Source organism: Populus nigra, chromosome 13 (assembly GCF_951802175.1).
Source record: "Populus nigra chromosome 13, ddPopNigr1.1, whole genome shotgun sequence".
NCBI classification, from domain to species: domain Eukaryota; kingdom Viridiplantae; phylum Streptophyta; class Magnoliopsida; order Malpighiales; family Salicaceae; genus Populus; species Populus nigra.
Genome location: NC_084864.1, coordinates 10,598,339 through 10,616,576, shown reverse-complemented (window position 1 = coordinate 10,616,576; position 18,238 = coordinate 10,598,339). Strand labels below are relative to the sequence as shown.

Below are 18,238 nucleotides of genomic sequence, written 5' to 3'. Positions count from 1 at the left end.
TGGTATGCCAAAGTTTTTGGTGTGTAGCTTGCTTCTCAAATTTGGTTGATTAGCATTGAGAAGAAGATGAGTTAAGTTATATGATAAATTATTAAATTACTCTTCATTTTTGGATGAATCAAGATCTTGAATTTTTCTTTTAAAGATGTATGAGGTTACAAGTTGAGATGTTTCTATATTTTTAGTTTAGGGGAAATACCAAACTACCTTTCTAAAATATATGGACAATTATGTTAAAATTTTGGTGAATAAAATCTCCTATGTTTTTTACCTTTTATTCTAAAAATGGATGGATAATATCTTTCGAGACACCACATGGAAAAGTTCAATAAGTTATCATACAACCATTGTGCAAAAATAGAAGATGAAAACAAGGAGCTCATGATAAAGTGGCTCATTTCTAGCTATAAAAGAACTAATTCTCTTAGAATTTAGAACATCAAAATGATTGTCAAACTGCTTTACAATGTTAGAAGATTCAACAACTCTTGTTACCCATCATAAATGACTACTTTATATCCAACTAATTTTTTAATATTCAAATTTATAGAGATCAATTTGGTGTTTCTTTATATAGAGGGGTGAACAAATATAAAGTATGATTTAAAAGCCTAATTTTTCTTGAAAACACTACATCAGACCATATCATGAAAGATGAAGGAAGAACCATTTTAGAGAAAAACTACCAAATGATATGGAATTGATTAGAAGTGAGAGAGATGAGCTCACTATTTGGCTTAAACATAGCATTAAGACTAAGCCATCTGAAGAAGAGCTCTCTAATAAAGAGAATACTTTGGAAATGGACACCTCATAACACATCATTATAGCTCTTGATATTTAATCTCAAAAGCTCCCCATTTTTTTTTAACGTTGCCAACCCATCAACAAGTGAGGTTTGACCTTTCTTTAAAGCTTACTATAAAAGAAGTTTTGAAAGGGAAGTCTATCAAAGAATCACATATTAAAAAGCTCTTATCAATTGAAAAGTGTTTAAATATAACTGAGGGTATGAATATATATGATTCTAATAAGAAATATGAGATGTATTTGATGCCATATATAGTCTTCTTATAAAAGATAAGGTGCTTGAAATCACCAAGTAAAAAAGCGTTAAATGTACTAAGATCTACTTAAGGATTTACTATATTAAGATTGTAGAAGTAATTAATCATGACAATCTTTTCATTAATTTATTCAATTGCTTTTGTAAAGAGTTATCTCAGTCTTACGATCGCACTATAAATTTAGCTTGCTGACTCAAATTGGGTTTTTGTTCCTTTTTAAAATGATTTTTTTCTAATTCATCCCTTAACATTTGATTTGTTGTGAATTGAACTTTAATTTATTTATTTTTCTCTTATAAGGTTATCATGTTCTCATTTAATCTTTTTCCTTTGTTATCAAATAAAATCGTTAAGACATTTTAAGAATATCTAGAACGTATCTTTTTATAATATTGACAAGCATTAATTTTTTTAATTAGTCGTCATCCTTTTCTTTTTATTGTCATTGATTTTTTTTATAATCATATTATTCAATTAACTAATTTTATTGATTTTATTTAAATCAATGACTTATATCCCATATTTTTCTTGCTCCTTTAAAATTTTATTATAGTCTAGGCATCTTTTTTTTTATTTTTTTAAAAAATTGATCCGGTCAACAACTTAACATAGAACACCTATCTTTACTATATTTGATCATAAATAATAAAATAGTGAAGTAATAAGTGCATAATTCTAAAATCTAGAGCCACCAAGTTGAAACTTAACAATCAATAATATTTTTATATATATATAAGCCAGATCAATACTTAACCTATCATCTGAGTTGACTAGGTTATATTGATTTTTACTAGATTTTATGACTGGTTTTGATATTAATATAGACAAGTTAGATAATCAAATTATTGAATTTACAATGAGATCGGTCAGCCTGGCTTGAATTTATTAATATTCATTTTATTTTTTCTTTTAATTACACACTTTTTTTTAACTTCCAAGTAGAACGAAAAAATACCTAATTTTATGGTTCACATGGGATCCCGCATGCTGTTTGTTTTTGCGTTTCAAAAATGCTTTTAAAAAAATTTGATTTTTTTTTATTTTTTCTTTGCTTTAAATTAATATTTTTTGGTGTTTTTAGATCATTTTGATGCGCTGATAACAAAAATAATTTTTAAAAATAAAATAAAAATATTATTTTATACATTTTTAAGAAAATATATTTTAAAAAATAATTACAACTACACTTCCAAACACACGAATGCTATTTTTACAACCATTAACATAAGCTCGGTGCAGAGAATTTATATTATCCTTTTTATTTTATTTTATTTTATATTTTTTACTTCACGGTAACATTCTTTTCTACTGTAGATTAACCGAGTTATATTGGTGATAAAAAGAAAACATCTATTATATCATAATTACTAATAGCAACCCAAAATATTGGTGCACTTGCATTCTTCTCCCATGCATTTAAAGCACATCAAATTGCCCAATAATGACATCATGCATGCACTAAAACAAATAAAACGCTCATAATTTTTATATTATTATTATATTCATCTACGCCATTTTTTTTATAAAAAAAAAAAATATCAATCACCAAAAATATTTTGGGAAAAGTTTTTTTAAACCATTTAAAAGTTCTGATGAATGAAGTATTGATCTAACGATTAATGTATTATTATATCTCTATAATAGTGAAAACACAAGTTTAATATCTAGAAAGCGTACTTATTGAAAGGAGCAACCAGGAACTCCAAATAAAACTAGTTTCATTTTTTCAAAGGGTGTGAGAATACCCGGGTTAAAAAAAAACTATTTAAAAGTTCTAAATAAAAAAAAATGAATGATTTTTTATTATCAAAGCAATGAATCTCCTTAGAAGGCTCATTACTTGAATTAGTCCCTATGTTATTAAATACTCTTAATTTAAAGAGTTTTTTCAATTTGATTTATTGAATTTTAAACTTAGAGTATGTATAGTATTGCAATTAAACCGCCGTTATTTTATATTTTGAATTTTTATATTTTTTATATTTTTAAATCATTTTGATATTTAAAAATAAATTTTTAATATATTTATAAATAAAAATCATTTTAAAACACAGTATTATCTAGACCGACACTTCCTTTTATTTTCAGATTAGATCAAATTCCATATATTTTGTACGGTTACACATAACCGCACGGTCCCATTGCACAGATTTTCATAAACAGGTCAAAAAAGCGAGTAAGCCCATGCGACGTTACTGTCAAAGTGTACTATCCTACTAGGTATCTGATATCCCAGCTTGGCTTACCAAAAATGATCCTCCCCATTTCTGACTCTAAAGCAAGCGATCATGGGTCAGGTGGTTTCATGTAAACATCATATATGTTCAGGATATATACATGTATTTCTAGGTTAATTTACACCCTACTGAATACATCCGCCAGCAGGTTTTGATAGAGTCCTGAGAGTGACGGCAATGGAGAATTCAGGGAGGACGACAATTGGAAAAACTGTATTGTCCATGGCAATAACAGCAGTGACTGTTATGATGATTGTGGAATGTGCAGCTGCTGAGCAGCTACATAAGGTGGGCTCAAGAGGATGGATCCCAAATTATAATTACACTGACTGGTTGAATCAGAGTCATGAGCATTTCTACGTTGGTGATTGGCTTCGTATGTAAATTTCTCTCTCTCTTTCTTTCTCGCCAGCGTGTAATTCCATTTTTCTTCCTACCACTTTCCTTTTCAAACATGTTAGATGTCCGAGGATTATCTGTAAGGGGTTCCTCCCATTGAATTAAACAAATGATTGAGATTGTTTTTGACTTGAATTGGATGTAAATTGCAGATTTCTCTCTCTTTTTCATGAGATAGGAAGGGGTATTTGAGCCAATGAAGTCATAAAGATTGGGAATTAAGATCATTAATTCACTCAATTTGTTCAACTCTAATTAATCCATCTATACTACCAAACATATATTAGAAAGTTGGTGATTAGATAGAATTAAAATTTTGGAACTTTTCATTTTATCAGGAACTTGGAGAATTTTGATAACAGTAATAATTGATGTTGAATCAGAAAATTGACCTAGCTATTCATTTTCTCTGTTTTGCTGTTTATGGTAATTTTCTAAATAGAAATGCTGTCTGGTTACTAAATACAAAAGCTTGCCTGTGAACAAAATTTTGGAACTGTATCTGATTTTTTAACTAGCAATCATTGGTGGTATCACCAACCCAACCCTGATGAAGAAAAAAAGTTTTCAACTAGCTGGCCAACGTGTAGCATCAAATTGGTAGATACGGAAGCGTTTACTAAGGTTGTGTTAATTTCATAATTGAGATGTGCTGATGTTTTCTCAAGATGTTGCTCAAAACAAGGTAAAAAACATGGATTTTTCTTTTTTCCTTCTTTCAGTTTTTGTGTTTGACAAGCACTCCTACAATGTCCTGGAGGTCAACGAAACAAACTATGAGAACTGCAATGACCAAGGCTTCATAAAGAACATTACTCGCGGCGGCCGGGATGTGGTTCAACTGACAGAGGCAAGGCCTTATTACTTCCTGAGCAGTGGAGGGTATTGCTGGAATGGAATGAAAGTTGCTATCAATGTTGAAGATTTTGCACCTACCCCAGCACCTGTATCAAGTACTGAAAATGGTTCTCCATCAAATAAAGTCAGCAGGCAGATGATTATATTGATTGCATTTTGTCTTGCTTTGGCATGGATGGTCCTTTTTCTTTAAGCAGTAGCAGTTGAGTGGCTGGGCCATTGAAAGAATAATGTGGGGATATAGTAGCTAGAGTCATGGGCAGATGGACTTTGAATTTCTTTTCCTTTTCCTTTTTTCTTTTACTTTGTCAGATGGTTTACTTTCTTCTTTTTTTATAGTCATGTGGGTTTTCCTTTTAAAAGTAGTGAACAACAGTGGTTAATGTGATGAAGTTCTACAAGTAAAATGGAAGGGTTTGATTGGATATTTGTGATGCTGAACTTGAATTTTCACTTCTCATCTGTTGGCATGAGTGCATCTTTTGTACCTGAGAATCAATAGAGTGAGCAAACATTGTCCAATTTCTGTTGGCTCTCGCGCTCTATAGTCTCCACCCTCAACAAGTTAAACTTCTGAAATTGTTGATTAGTCTGGGCACTTGCTGGTTTAATCATACAAGTTAAGGCAAGACAACATCTATATGAATCCCCTTTTACATAAGACTCCAGCCAATGGGGATAGCTAGAGAAGGTTTGTCATGGAATGAGGGGTGTTAAACGATGGGTTGAATACAAGTATAACACAACTGGTGGGTGGTGGCAGCTATTGGATATGGCGTGCCAAATATATACATACACTTCTGTGGCTATTTACGTACAATTAATCATGCAGTTCAAGTCATCAAATGTTACATTGATGATTTCATGATCCAAATTTGGGCAAAAATGAAGGGAAAAGAGTATAAGAAGACAGATGCTGAGAGCATTGTATGAAGAATGCTTCACTATATATTTAATGCGAAGACATGTAAATAGGAGGAATATCAAAATGAAGTGAAGTTGAGATATGAGAAGTCTGATGTCAGGAGTGCAAGTCTGGGCCCTGGAGCAGATTTTCTTGGAAGTTAAATTATCCACGCCCACGTCTATGCATTGAAATGCAATACGGGACATGAATTTAATAACCTTATATAGCCTGCAATTGAAAAGGGAAATTTAATTATTCTGGATCAAAATCATGTCCTTATGGTGGTTCTAATTTGGTCCTTATGGTGATTTTTGGAGGTATGTACAAATGCAACGCAGTCATTTTTGAGGCAAAGCAGAAGGTCTTGAGCAATGTTGTGGATACTCTATCTGATATTCTGGAGATAGACTCAAGAGGATAAAGTCCAGCTTAGTGTATCAGCAGATTCAGATTTGGGGACCATCTACTCCATCACAGTTCCTGTTCGGCGTTTGAAGCCTGAGTATCATGATGAGGAAGATCTTGAGGCTTTGACTAATATTCAGTATAAGGGCGCCTGAGGAAGATCATGCTGTCTTGATGTTCTACATCCCAGATGAAAAATATCAATAAAACCTTTTTGATTGTTTATTTCGTGCTACTGTGAAAATCAATGAAAACAAATTAATAAAAATCAATAAATTCCTAAACCTTACCAATTAACAAATTAATAATATAAAAAGAACAAATTAATAAAAATCAATGAAAATCTAAAATAGATAATAAATAAAAAATACTTTTAAATGAGGAAAACAAATATGATAAAGCTTGAACATGTTAGTTTCCCAATAAATTCCTAAACCTTACCAATTTGAATTCTAATACATTAAAATGATTAAAAATCACTAAAAAAAACATCAATTTTAATCACTTCATTGCATTTTCGTTGGGTTGTTTTTTTTAACCTTACAGAAACCTGAAGCTTCCTTCTCATCGACCTTCTATTGTTTGTGAGAATTGCCTATATTCGCAAGAGAAAGACAGGCGAGCAAGAGCCTTTCATATCATGGACCCTAAAGGCATTTTAGAAATGCTTCTTATGTTCCTTGATGATAAAGGCGATGGTGTGCTTTTTCATCCTTCACTCGAAAGTAACAGTGTAAGTAATGAACATTTATAAATGTTGTACAGATGGTGAAGAAGCAGTTTTTGTGTTTTGACAGTACACTGAGTTCATGAAATTACAACCTTCCTTTCATTGATTGCAGGATAGCACAAACCGGATCTTACCATTTCTTGGTAGGTGGAAAGGTCATTCTAGAACAAAACGAAGTGGTGTTTATGCAGCAAAAATTGCTGAAGTCGATACAGCTGGATGACAAGGGTCAGCTAATCCAGGCATGGGACACTCCAAGTTCTTCTCTTTCGCTTTCGCTTTTGTTTTCTGTTTTTCCTTTTCCTTTTCTTCTTTTCATTATTGTTTCAAAAAATAAGAAAATCTGTTTCCGTCATGTCCTTCTGTGGGAGCAATGTGATCTTGGTCCCTCTATCCATGCGTTGCTTCAGTCATTCTGTCTTGGTTTTCCGGGAGGCTTCTTATTTCTACATTTGGACAATACCATTAGAATCAAGATGCCTTTCCCATTTATGCAACAAGTTCATCTCCTTTTGTTCCCTCCTGTTTTGGGCTTCTGATGGTAACTTATTCAATCACAATATGTCATTTGGAAAGACATCCATTTATTTCATTTCACTGCTTAATTATTTTCAGTTCATCAGGGTCATAACCCATGTTCATTTCTTATACACAAAAAAGAATTCCATTTTCAATCATATTGTGCATTGGACTGGTACCAGATCAGATGACTTGGTCACATTTGATGGGGGATACGAAATGACACTCTTGCCTGGAGGCATGTACATGGGCTGTCCTTCCAATGTTTCTAAGAGTGTAGCAGAGTCCAAGTCATTCCACTTGAAGTTCACCTGAGAGGAGACAAGGACCGGCTAGAACTTACGATGTAGAAGGCTTGGCTGTCTCTTCAACTTATTTTTCTGAAACTAAAATGTGAACTTCCTCCTACTTCATTGTAGAAATGCTTTTTCTGTGTAATTTATAACCTACAAAACCCTAGTGATGTAGTCAATGTATTTGTAACCTCATGACCAGGTGACAAGATTGTTTAGAAACAGAGGCCCTTTGTTGTAAAGCGAGTTCAGGTGGATGTTTTCATATTTGTATTTAGCATATGTCCAGGAAACTCGAAGGGAAACAATGCATAATGAATGTGTTAGTGAGCAGATATTGAGCAGCAGAGCCAGTATGATTGCTGCATGCGATTTGAAATATGTCAACAACTGTAGAGTTTGTGCTAAGAAGATTTCGAGATATCAAAGCTTGGTCTTTAATATGCTGTTTACTCATGTAAGCTTGCTTCTTGCATCATATTTTATGAATGCAGGCCTTTGTCATGGACATATGCTGTGATTGATATAGTAATTTTAGATTGAATTCGAAAATTTACTTACGAGAATTCGCTTTTTTATCCCCGAATCAATTACTTCAGTGCCAATTCAATTACTAAAATCAAAGTGATATCTACGGTACGAATGTTTTTATAAATCTTATCAGAGTAAAGTAGAAAGTCAAGATGGAAAAAGAAAAGGAGAGAACTATCTTCTTTTAATAATAAAAACTTCATTGTTCAAATGAGTTATGTCTCTATTTATATAAGTAGAGGAAGCAATTACTTTTTTTAGTAACTCATCTAAATACTTGGACTAGGCTCATCCATCATGGATGGACCAACATCTCCTACTTGCCCATGAAGAATCGAATCTCTCTAATACATTATATTTCCAACTTGCACAAGAATTTCATACTTGACAAACGGACCGTACAACCTAAAACACACAGTGAAAGGAGCTCCAATATATAAACCTAATATAGGCCATATAGGAGACATCAACTTCATAATTAATTATTCCTTAAAGTGTACTAATATACCCCAAGTATTTTTTAGTTACACATGCCTTAATATAATTCAATCCCTTAAGAATTTCATACTCAATCTATCCTTTACATTTATAAGTATTCTAAATCATATCAAATCTATTCAAGTGATATGATCCCGACCGATGAATGCAAGTAACAAGTGTAGAACTAAAATTAATTTTTTTTTCGCTCTGATACCAATGTAGATTGGAAATAAAAACTTACTTGCGAGAATTCGTTTTCTTATCTTCGAATCGATTACTTCAGTGTCACTTCTATTACTAGAATCAAAGTGATATTTCACAGTACGAACGTCTTTATAAATCTTGTTAAAGTAGTGCAAAGAGTCAAGATAAAAAAAGAAAAGGAGAGAACTATCTTCTTTTAATAATAAAAACTTCATTCTTTATATGGGTTATGTCTCTAGTTATATAAGTAGAAGAAACGGTAATTTTTTTAGTAATTCCTCTAAATATTTGGACCGATACATTTATTATAGACAAACCGGGCCTAACCCAATAACCCGAAGTAATTAATAACGATATGCATATATTCCATTCACCTCACATGTCGCTCATGTTTCATCGTACTAAGAATGTCCATTCTTCCTCTTGCATGGTTTAAAGAACCTGGTGTTGAACTTGACCAGAAAAAGAATCATCAGGAATGAATCTTTAGCTCGACAAAATGTTTAGGGGACTGTGTAAATAGATCTTGACCAAAAGGGAATTCAGGAATGAATCTTTTAGCTCGAGAAAATTGAGGGACATTGCTAAAAGATAATGCTTTGCCTTTCTTACTCCTTTTTCTGTTTGCTTTTGTCCTGGTTGTAAGTGTCGGTCAATCCAGTGAAGTTCTTGCATCGGTTCGAGTTAGTAAGAAAAACTAAGATTAATCTCGGTCAATTCTTATTGTTTCCAACGCCATTGATGATTTTCTTTCCCTGATGAAAATCAATTGATATTTTTTTCTTCTTCTTGTTAACATGCCTCAATTATTAATTGTATACTCAGATAATTGCATCATGAAAAAGTATTCATATATTTTTATTAAAGGCATTAAAGAATACAGAGAGACGTACGTCTCACTCGGTTGTTCAAAGAAAAAAACGAAATGAATATTAAAAAGTAAAGAATTATATCAGCAACTTGTTTAGAAATATATTTAAAAGACAATAAACAATAATGTACATGACAATGACAGCATATCTCAAAAAACTTGTCTGTGTGATGGAAAAGGCAACGCTGCTGGGGTCGTCATATGGCCTTCAATCCCCATCTCGAGCAGCCAAGAAATAGTTTATTCAGATGCAGCAGCGAAGGTGAGAAGAAGATAGCAACTGAAAAACCAACAAGAGAAGGAAAAGAAAGAATCTGGGGAGCCATATATATGCAATTTGTTGCCTACTAAACCCTCTTTTATAATCACATTAGTCAACAGACTTTCCATTTTATTATAGATCTTTTGGATGAAGCTAGCTAGCTACTTGCCTACTTGCGTGAGTTAGTGAGTCGCTTTTGACAATTTGATACCAGGGCGGCATGTGCTAGGTGATGTTACCAGCACATGAAATGGAACAAGGATAAAATAATTCAAATCACGTCATTATTAACTAAGAATGTGTTTTGTAATGTGGTGCCTGTTGTGGTTGTAATTTGAAAAAAATTATTTTATAAAAAGTACTCGTAATTATGGTTGATTTGGTATTTATGTGTGTTTGGTTAAAACTGTGGTTGAAATTGAGGTTGAACAAAAAGTAATTTAATGTGTTTGGTTAATAATGCTTTTGAAATTGAGGTTACAAGATAATTTTAAAAAATATATATATATAGATTTAAATATTATTATTACATCACGAAATAAATAATACTTTATATAAAATATTTTTTATTGTTCCATTAAAATATTTACAATTCCATCACGTATGAAATACATCCAATAAGGACTACAATTTTTGTGGTTTTTTAAGCGCGCAATAACATCAGATAAAATATAATCAAGAACAAAATTGGGATTGCGATCAAATTCTGCAAATGTTACATCATCCAGCGATTTTTGTTTAATTTGTGTAGTATCATTGAATAATGTTAAATACTAATTTTTCGAATAAAAAAACAATTAAATAATTAACAATAATTTTTATTTTACTGGGTTGGACCTTGTTAAATGCATTTTAAGCTTTGAACCGGAACCGGTCTGACCGAAACAGTATAGCGGGCTACAGTCAACATTGTAACATGAATACACTGTTCACGTAAATAGTGTATGCATGTTACACTGTTCATGCTAATTAATTAACATGAACAGTGTGTAGATATGTGTTGGCCATTGTTTACTGTTGAAACAAAAGCAGCTTTCCACTGCTTCACGATTACTGAGTTTGAAACGCAGTAAAAGGTGGGATCCATGAACAATAGATGATGTTTTTCTCTGTAACCAAACGTATGTTTACTGCATTTTATTTAAAATACAGCCGCAACCGTGTAAACAAACACACTCTAAATTGATAATGAATTAAAGTGAAAGAAGATTTGGAAGTTCTTATCTTCATCACTTCAAAAAAGTAGGGACTAAAATCTAATTATCATAGTTTCTTGATATAGAAAAAACTAGATTAGTGACAGGCATAAGAAAAAAATATTTTCAACTTAAAAAAGATGCTCATGCTCCATAAATATTAGGGCTGAACATTTCCGGTTCGGTCCGGTTTTGAACCAAAATAAACAACCAAACTGATTTTTTTTAATTTTTTGAACCGAACCGAACCAAAAACCGGTTCAAACTGATTAATTTCAGTTCAGTTCAGTTCAGTTCGATGTTTTTTCCTTCCAAAGCAGTTCAAACCGAAATTATTCCAACTTGTTCCCAGTCCCAAAAAACTCCTTAATCCCTACATCGAAGAAGGCAACTAAAAATCTTCCTTGTTTGGGCATTTTGATGCTCTATACCTCGACCGCCCACAATTAAAACAAGAGCCTCCAAATCCAAAGCTTCTGCTACGCATAATAAAAAAAAAAAGATGTCATTTTTGTTGGCTGAAACTTGTATGAACAAATTGTCCAAACCCTTAGCCACACAAGCTAGCAAAAGATAAGAAACACAACAGGGAAAAAAAGGGGGGGGAATGAAAGGAAAAAAAATACACAAGTTGACATTTGCCCACATCATGCATGCACCCCATAAAAGTCTGTAACTTTAGGTTTACAAAGAGTAAAGAGAGGGGAGAAAAATCAAAGCAAAGGAGAGTAAAGGGAAGGGAGAGGGATATGCAGAGAAGGGGGGCTAAAAGGAGGGAGGGATATGCAAAGGGGCGGCTGATATCTAAATGTAATTTTAGGGTTTAAAATATTGTATTTATACTTACTTTTTTTTTTAAGTGTTGGCTGGTTGAACCAGTTCGGTTCAGTTCGGTTCAATCGGTTTCAGACTTTAGAAACCGAAACCGAATTGAACTGGAATTTTTTTGTGATTTTTTAATCGGTTAATTCAGTTTTTTTTTCAGTTCGGTTTTTTCGGTTATTTTTTTTTTCGGTTTTCTCGGTTTATCGGTTTTTTTGCTCACCCCTAATAAATATGTTTTAAGGAAGTAAAAACAATCTATGACTTGGATTGTTGACTTGACTAGGTCCGATAAGTTAGTTTTATTTAATTATATGAAAAAAAAGATAATGATATTAAATGGGCAGAATTAAACCAAAAAAGCTATCATGATGACTCGTAGAAAGAAAACAATTGCAAAAATAAAAAAGAAAATGTTGAAGCTCAAATCCTAACTAACTTAATGCTGAAAAACAAAATTAAAGAAAGAATAAAAAAAGACCAAAAACAAAGATGCGAGTTAACCTGGGTCACGAAGCTAGGAAAATCTCATAGAAAGAAAATTGAAAAATAATTATGAAGTTCAACTCAATATAGAAAGATAAAATCAAAAAAGAAATCAATTAATAAAAAGGACATAGAAACCACCCCAACAAACCCATGTAAACCTACAGAACCCCGCAACCCAATATTGAAGGACTAAACAAAAAAAAAATCAACATAAAAACAAAACTTGTAGAAAAAAATACGCTTGCCAATAATTTGAAAAGACATTTTGCAAAGATCCTGAAAAGATTTATATAATCTTGATAACAAAAAATAAAAATAATAAATGGAATCATACACACACACTTCTAATTAATCTAAGAATGCAAAAAAAGATATATATATATATATATATAAGGTCAAAATTGGAAGAAAATAGACTAGTGTAAAATTAAGAAAATGAGAGAGAAAAGAAGGAGAAAAAAAATACCATTGAAGCCTCACCACAACTTCTTCATAGACACACCTTGCCTCGCCTTGAAAGTCCTTGTCACGCCAATTCCAATTCCATCAAGGAAGGTAGTGTTCGGACATCGAAAAAAGTCACATGCGCCACCAGAGTGTGGTGACTCCCTCCACACATTGGTGCATGTGTTGCATATGCCAGCCAAGTTGACCTTGAAAGTTAATTTCAGCCCACCATATTTGTTTTACTTTTGATTTTGGTCCCTCAACACTTAATTATTTTACATCAACATAATTTTTTTTATTTTTTCAAACCGAGCATTAACCTCGCGCTGGAATCTTCCCTTGATATTATAAGATCTCCGTATCAAGACAGCCAAAACAAATTGCTAAGTCAAATCCCAAATAAAAACAACGTGAAAGGATGAAATTAGAAAAAAAATCGAGTGACAAAATAAAAGCATATGAAGTCTTTCCCTACCCGTGCAAATCAATCCCTAATATTAGAAAAAGAAAAAAGGGATTGAACATTTGTTTAAACTTTAAATTTGGTCTCCAAATCTTTAATTATTTTAAAATTAATAAAATTGAAATTTATTTTACTAAATTAATTATTAACCGAGCAACAAAATATTTTATGGACACCACAAGATTTCTATATATAAATATAAAAAAGAAATCATCAAGACCAAATCTAATCAACACAATGTTAAAAAACTAAATAAAAAAATTAAAAGACAAAAATAATAATAATAAGAAATCATTATATGCATCTACAGTAATTCCTCTCTTGGAGGGCATGGTGGATCACTTGCTCTCTTAATATTTTTTTTATAATTATATCGTCAAAATTGAACAAGTTAAAGATGATTAGACCACGACATGAATGAAGACAATCTTCTTAACATGACACATGTTGTGTAGATAATATAATTTGATGCAGCAAGTCAATGTTATATTGCACGTCATCTTAGAGATAATAGTCTTAGCTAATTTGTCATGGTTTTACAAGTATGCATCGCTTATAAAGCAAAAAGATCTAATATAGTATCCTTACTTTATCCAAAAATCACGAGAATATCGAGGATAGCTTGTAAAATATAGGTATTTTGAGGCACCAAACCATCGTATAGAACAAAAAAAAAATACTAGATGATTGCTTGCATTATGGTACAAGTTAGATTAATTTTTTTTATGTAAAAAAATATCTAGATGTTACTAATATGTTTTTGAGCAAAAAATAAAATAATATTATATGGGATTGACCTGATATAACCCAATCAACTTGACGAGTTTAAAGATAAGCTAAATAATCGTTAAAAATATAGTTTGATTAAAAAAATTAAAGATGACATGTCTTTTAAAAAATATTAAGATGAAAATATATTGGATCGAATCGGGTTAATCAGGGTTAACATTCCAAATTCATGACCCAAATGATGGGACCAAGATAACCTCATAGAAAGTAAGTCAAAACCAAATATTAAACTCAATTTTCAATTAAACCAATGTTTAAGGATGAAATTGAAAAAAAAAATCAATAAAAAAAAACCAAAAAACAAACAACTCAAGTCAACTCAAGTTAACCTGTCAAAGTTGCAACTCAAGTCATGTAACTGTGATAATTGTATAGAAAACAAATCAAAACAAATTATGAAACTCAACTCCCAAGCAATCTAATGTTGTGTGATGAAATTAAAAAAATATCAATTACAAAAAAGATAAAAAAAAAACTTAAGTCAACCTAGGTTAACTTACCAAACTCATTACTCAAGTAATGAGACCGGGATAACCTTATAAAAAAAATTATATGAAGCCTAATTCCAAATCAATCAAATGTTGAAGAATAAAATTTAGAAAAAAAAATCAACTAAAAAAAGAAAAAAAAACTCGAGTTAAACCACAACCCTGGATTAGTAAATCCAATATTGAAAGATGAAATTAAAAAAGATAAAAAAATTGACTCGAGTCAACTTGAGTTAACTCGTCAAACTCATGACCCAAGTAATAAGACTAGAATAACTTTATAAAAAGCAAAAAAATAAAATATGAAGCCTAATTCCAAAATAACTATATATTGAAGGATGAAATTAAAAAAAAAATACAACCTGAGTTCCTGCCAAACCCGTGATCTGGGTCATGAGATCGGTATAATCTCATAGAAAGTAAATAATAAAATGACCCGAGTAACTTGGGTTAACTTGCCAAACCCGCAACCAATGTCATGATACTGTAATAACCTCATAAAAAATAAATTAAAACAAATTATGAAGCATAATTTTCAATAAACTCATTGTTGAAAGTTGAAATTGAAAAAAATTCAATCTAAAAACAAGAAACAATAAAACGACATTAATTTACACAGGTTAACTCGTAAAACATGTGACCTGAGTCATAAACCAAGATAATCTTTTAGAAAGCAAACCAAAATAAATCATGAATTCTAATTCATAATCAACTCAATGATAAAAGATAAAATTAAAAAAAAATACCAATCAAAGAAAGACAAAAAAACTTGAGTTAGTTGAGCACCAATTTTTTTTAACCTTTAAAATTTAATTTTGATTTTTTTTATTTAAAAACACAAAAAAAATCATCTGAACCTTTATAATCTCATTTCTAATTTTAAAACACGCTTTAATTAGTTTAAAAACTCAGTCAAATCAAATAAAAATTCTATTTCTAAAATTCAATATACTTTTTTCTGATATGATTTAAAAGCTAGACTACTTTAATTAAATTCTTCTCTTTAAAACAAATCTAATGACAATAAAATTGTTGTTTCTTATATGACCGGTCGAAAGCTTTATTTCTTCTCAATGTCTCTTCAACACCTCTCTTTTTCCTGTCTTAACTATAAGGAACTAAATATGAAACAAATAAAATCTCATAAACAAATATAAAATTTAAAAACTACGTAGGTTAAAGTGTGAAAAAAAGTGTTATAGGAACATGACAATGAATAATATTTTGTGGGCTTATACATAGCATTGTGTACCGTAAAAACACACTAAATATTTTATTTTTTTTTCCTGTTAATTATCAACTTAGCTTTGCTTGTGGTCTCCACCCTCCACCGTCCACCGTCCACCGGTCAGTCATGTTGAGCAATTGGCAAGGCTCCTCCAACTTGGAATCACGTCTTATTAAAAGCGACCCAGATGTTCCCTCAACAACAACCACACCAACGCCACTGCTACTTGCATTTCATATTTATGAGGCTACAATAATATATTGTTTGTGCTTTGCCATTACGTGAGGGAATCCTTGAACTATTAATTATGTTCTTATAACTTGAATTTTCAAGGGTTATAGCCATCTATTTTCCTTTTTATTTTTTTTTATAGCTAAGATTTGAACCTTAAAACAATGATAATGCAGAGAATATAGCACAATATCAATGTTTAAAGTCAAGAAAATATGACAATAAACAGGTTCATGAATCTTAGATCATGATTTCAAAATAGAAATCACTTGTTAGAGATTCATATGTGTTTTTTTCTTATCATATTGAGAAGTAAAACGACTATAAATATTGGTTTAGAGGGCAAAACTACACCTTGTGAGGTGCCATAATGCCCAGACACTGGGTGTATTTCAGTACGAATAAAAACCCAATTGACATCCATACACCCGTCCGTCTTGTCATGGGAGAAATTGAAATTTTTGCAATGAAAAGAATCTTGTGAAATTCGGGCAAAAAAACAGAACCCAAAATCCATTCCCAGTTTTCTCCAGTCCACTTGAGTTCTTAATAAATTCATGGGACCTCCCATACAATGAATAATCCAATCAAAGTGAACAAGTCCTTGGCTCCACAGGGCTAATAATAAATTCAGTTTATCTTGAGGGTGTGTGCAAGGAACTGCGATGGTGATCTCTTTCTTTGGTGAGGCACTGTCACTGTCTCATAGTTTTTTTGTTATGTTGTCCACACATCTCCACGTATCTTAAAACCTGGAGACAAAAAAATCTAAATTCCCCACTAAATTTAAAAAATTGACAATGGAGAAAAGATTGAGAAAGGTATCTGTATATATATATATATATATATATATATATATATATATATATATATATTTTGTATATTTACAACTCATATATTTTGGTTTTTCTTCGGTCGTCGGAACCTTCAAAATATAATTATGGCTTAATTATCATAAACAAAATAAATTTGCAGTATGATCATGAAAACTAAGTCAAACCCAAGAGAAATTTTGTTTAATCTTCCTATAATATACTAAAATAAAAAAGAACAGGGGATTTGAATGAAAAATTAAAGAAATAATAATTCTGAAAATAATAAATTGATATGTTATTAACTCAGTTCAAGGGTCCACATATTCATTCTTATAAATCTGTTGATTATCGAAGTAAATTAAATATTCTTTCACGTTAAGCAAATAATTTTGATATCCCTTAAAGCTGAGGGAAATCGATGAGATTACGAGTAAATTAATTAGACAAAGCTCTTTAATCAATTTCTTACCATAAAACGAATTTAACATTGAAAGCGATTCTCATTCACTCGGCAGTAGTCTTAGGAGTAAATTATGTGCATTTATTTTAAGTAAACGTTCAAAAACTTGACAATGTAACTTAGTTAATTCGTCCCTAATAAATCAAGATTATAGTTGCAGCAATCAAATTAATTCTTTTGCTTCTTACTCTGGTCCTTAACAAAAATTGCGGATTGAAATAAACTAGAAAGCATACATGCCATCTCAAAATAATTTAATAAACTTAAATAACAATCAATAGTATAATTCTGAATAAGGAAAAATAAATACTTGATATGAAAGAATTACAATGATAACGTTACTTCTCACAACTTGCTGATGGAGATGATGTGTATTCCTCTTGAACCAAAATTAGAAATTTAGTTCATAGTTTGCTGGAAAATTGACAAAAGCAGAGAAGAAAATAATGTTGCAGAGCCGCTGTTTCAATTGTGTTATGCTCTATTTATTATTCTTTTTTTTTCTACCGAATTTCTTCAAAATTCTTAGGCTAATTAGAAGTTTTTATGCTACTTAACTATGCCAGTTGTATTCTTTCATTTATAACATGTTAGATGCTTGATCTGCACCTTTCTTGGGTCTTAAAGCCTACCATTTCTATGTCAGACTCTCAGCCATAGTGGGATGCTTGACATCGTTAGTTTCCTTATCAAATTAGGAGACCAATATCATCCTTTAGATTGCATCCAGATTTTTTCCCTCAAAATGATTTTATCTTAACTGGAACCCTTCATAAAAGTTGTAGTTCTAGATGTGTAGATGATTTTGGTCTTTTGAATAGCATGATTTCAATGTTGGAGGCTCAAGGTATGCCCATTTGAATTTGTAATATGAAAGTAGAGAATTCGACTGCAAAAAGGATTTCAGCCTGATTTTACAGGTCTAATTAGAGGTCTAAACAAACTCAGATTTCTGCCCATAATACCTTTTTAGAAAGCTTGATATGTGTAATTTAACTTTAATTTAGCCAACATTCACATTCTAAAATTATAACTTGGTGAAAAACT

At 31.3% G+C, this 18,238-nt stretch overlaps 1 protein-coding gene and 1 pseudogene across 1 annotated transcript; both read left to right on the top strand.

Annotated features, from left to right (window-relative positions):
* The first annotated feature begins 3,202 nt into the window (after positions 1-3,202).
* LOC133671692 (early nodulin-like protein 20) lies at positions 3,203-4,997 on the top strand. Its single transcript, XM_062092526.1, has 2 exons — positions 3,203-3,680; positions 4,426-4,997. Exons 1-2 carry the CDS (start codon positions 3,482-3,484, stop codon positions 4,752-4,754), a joined length of 528 nt encoding a protein of 175 aa, XP_061948510.1. The 5' UTR covers positions 3,203-3,481; the 3' UTR covers positions 4,755-4,997.
* Positions 4,998-5,446: 449 nt separating this feature from the next.
* On the top strand, positions 5,447-7,657 carry LOC133670798 (uncharacterized; annotated as a pseudogene).
* Positions 7,658-18,238: the final 10,581 nt, after the last annotated feature.

Bases quoted from the DNA above. Each gene is read 5' to 3' on its own strand.
- LOC133671692 (XM_062092526.1), top strand. From the start codon at position 3,482: ATGGAGAATTCAGGGAGGACGACAATTGGAAAAACTGTATTGTCCATG. The intron at 3,681-4,425 runs GTATGTAAATTT...TCCTTCTTTCAG, and splicing joins CTACGTTGGTGATTGGCTTC to TTTTTGTGTTTGACAAGCAC.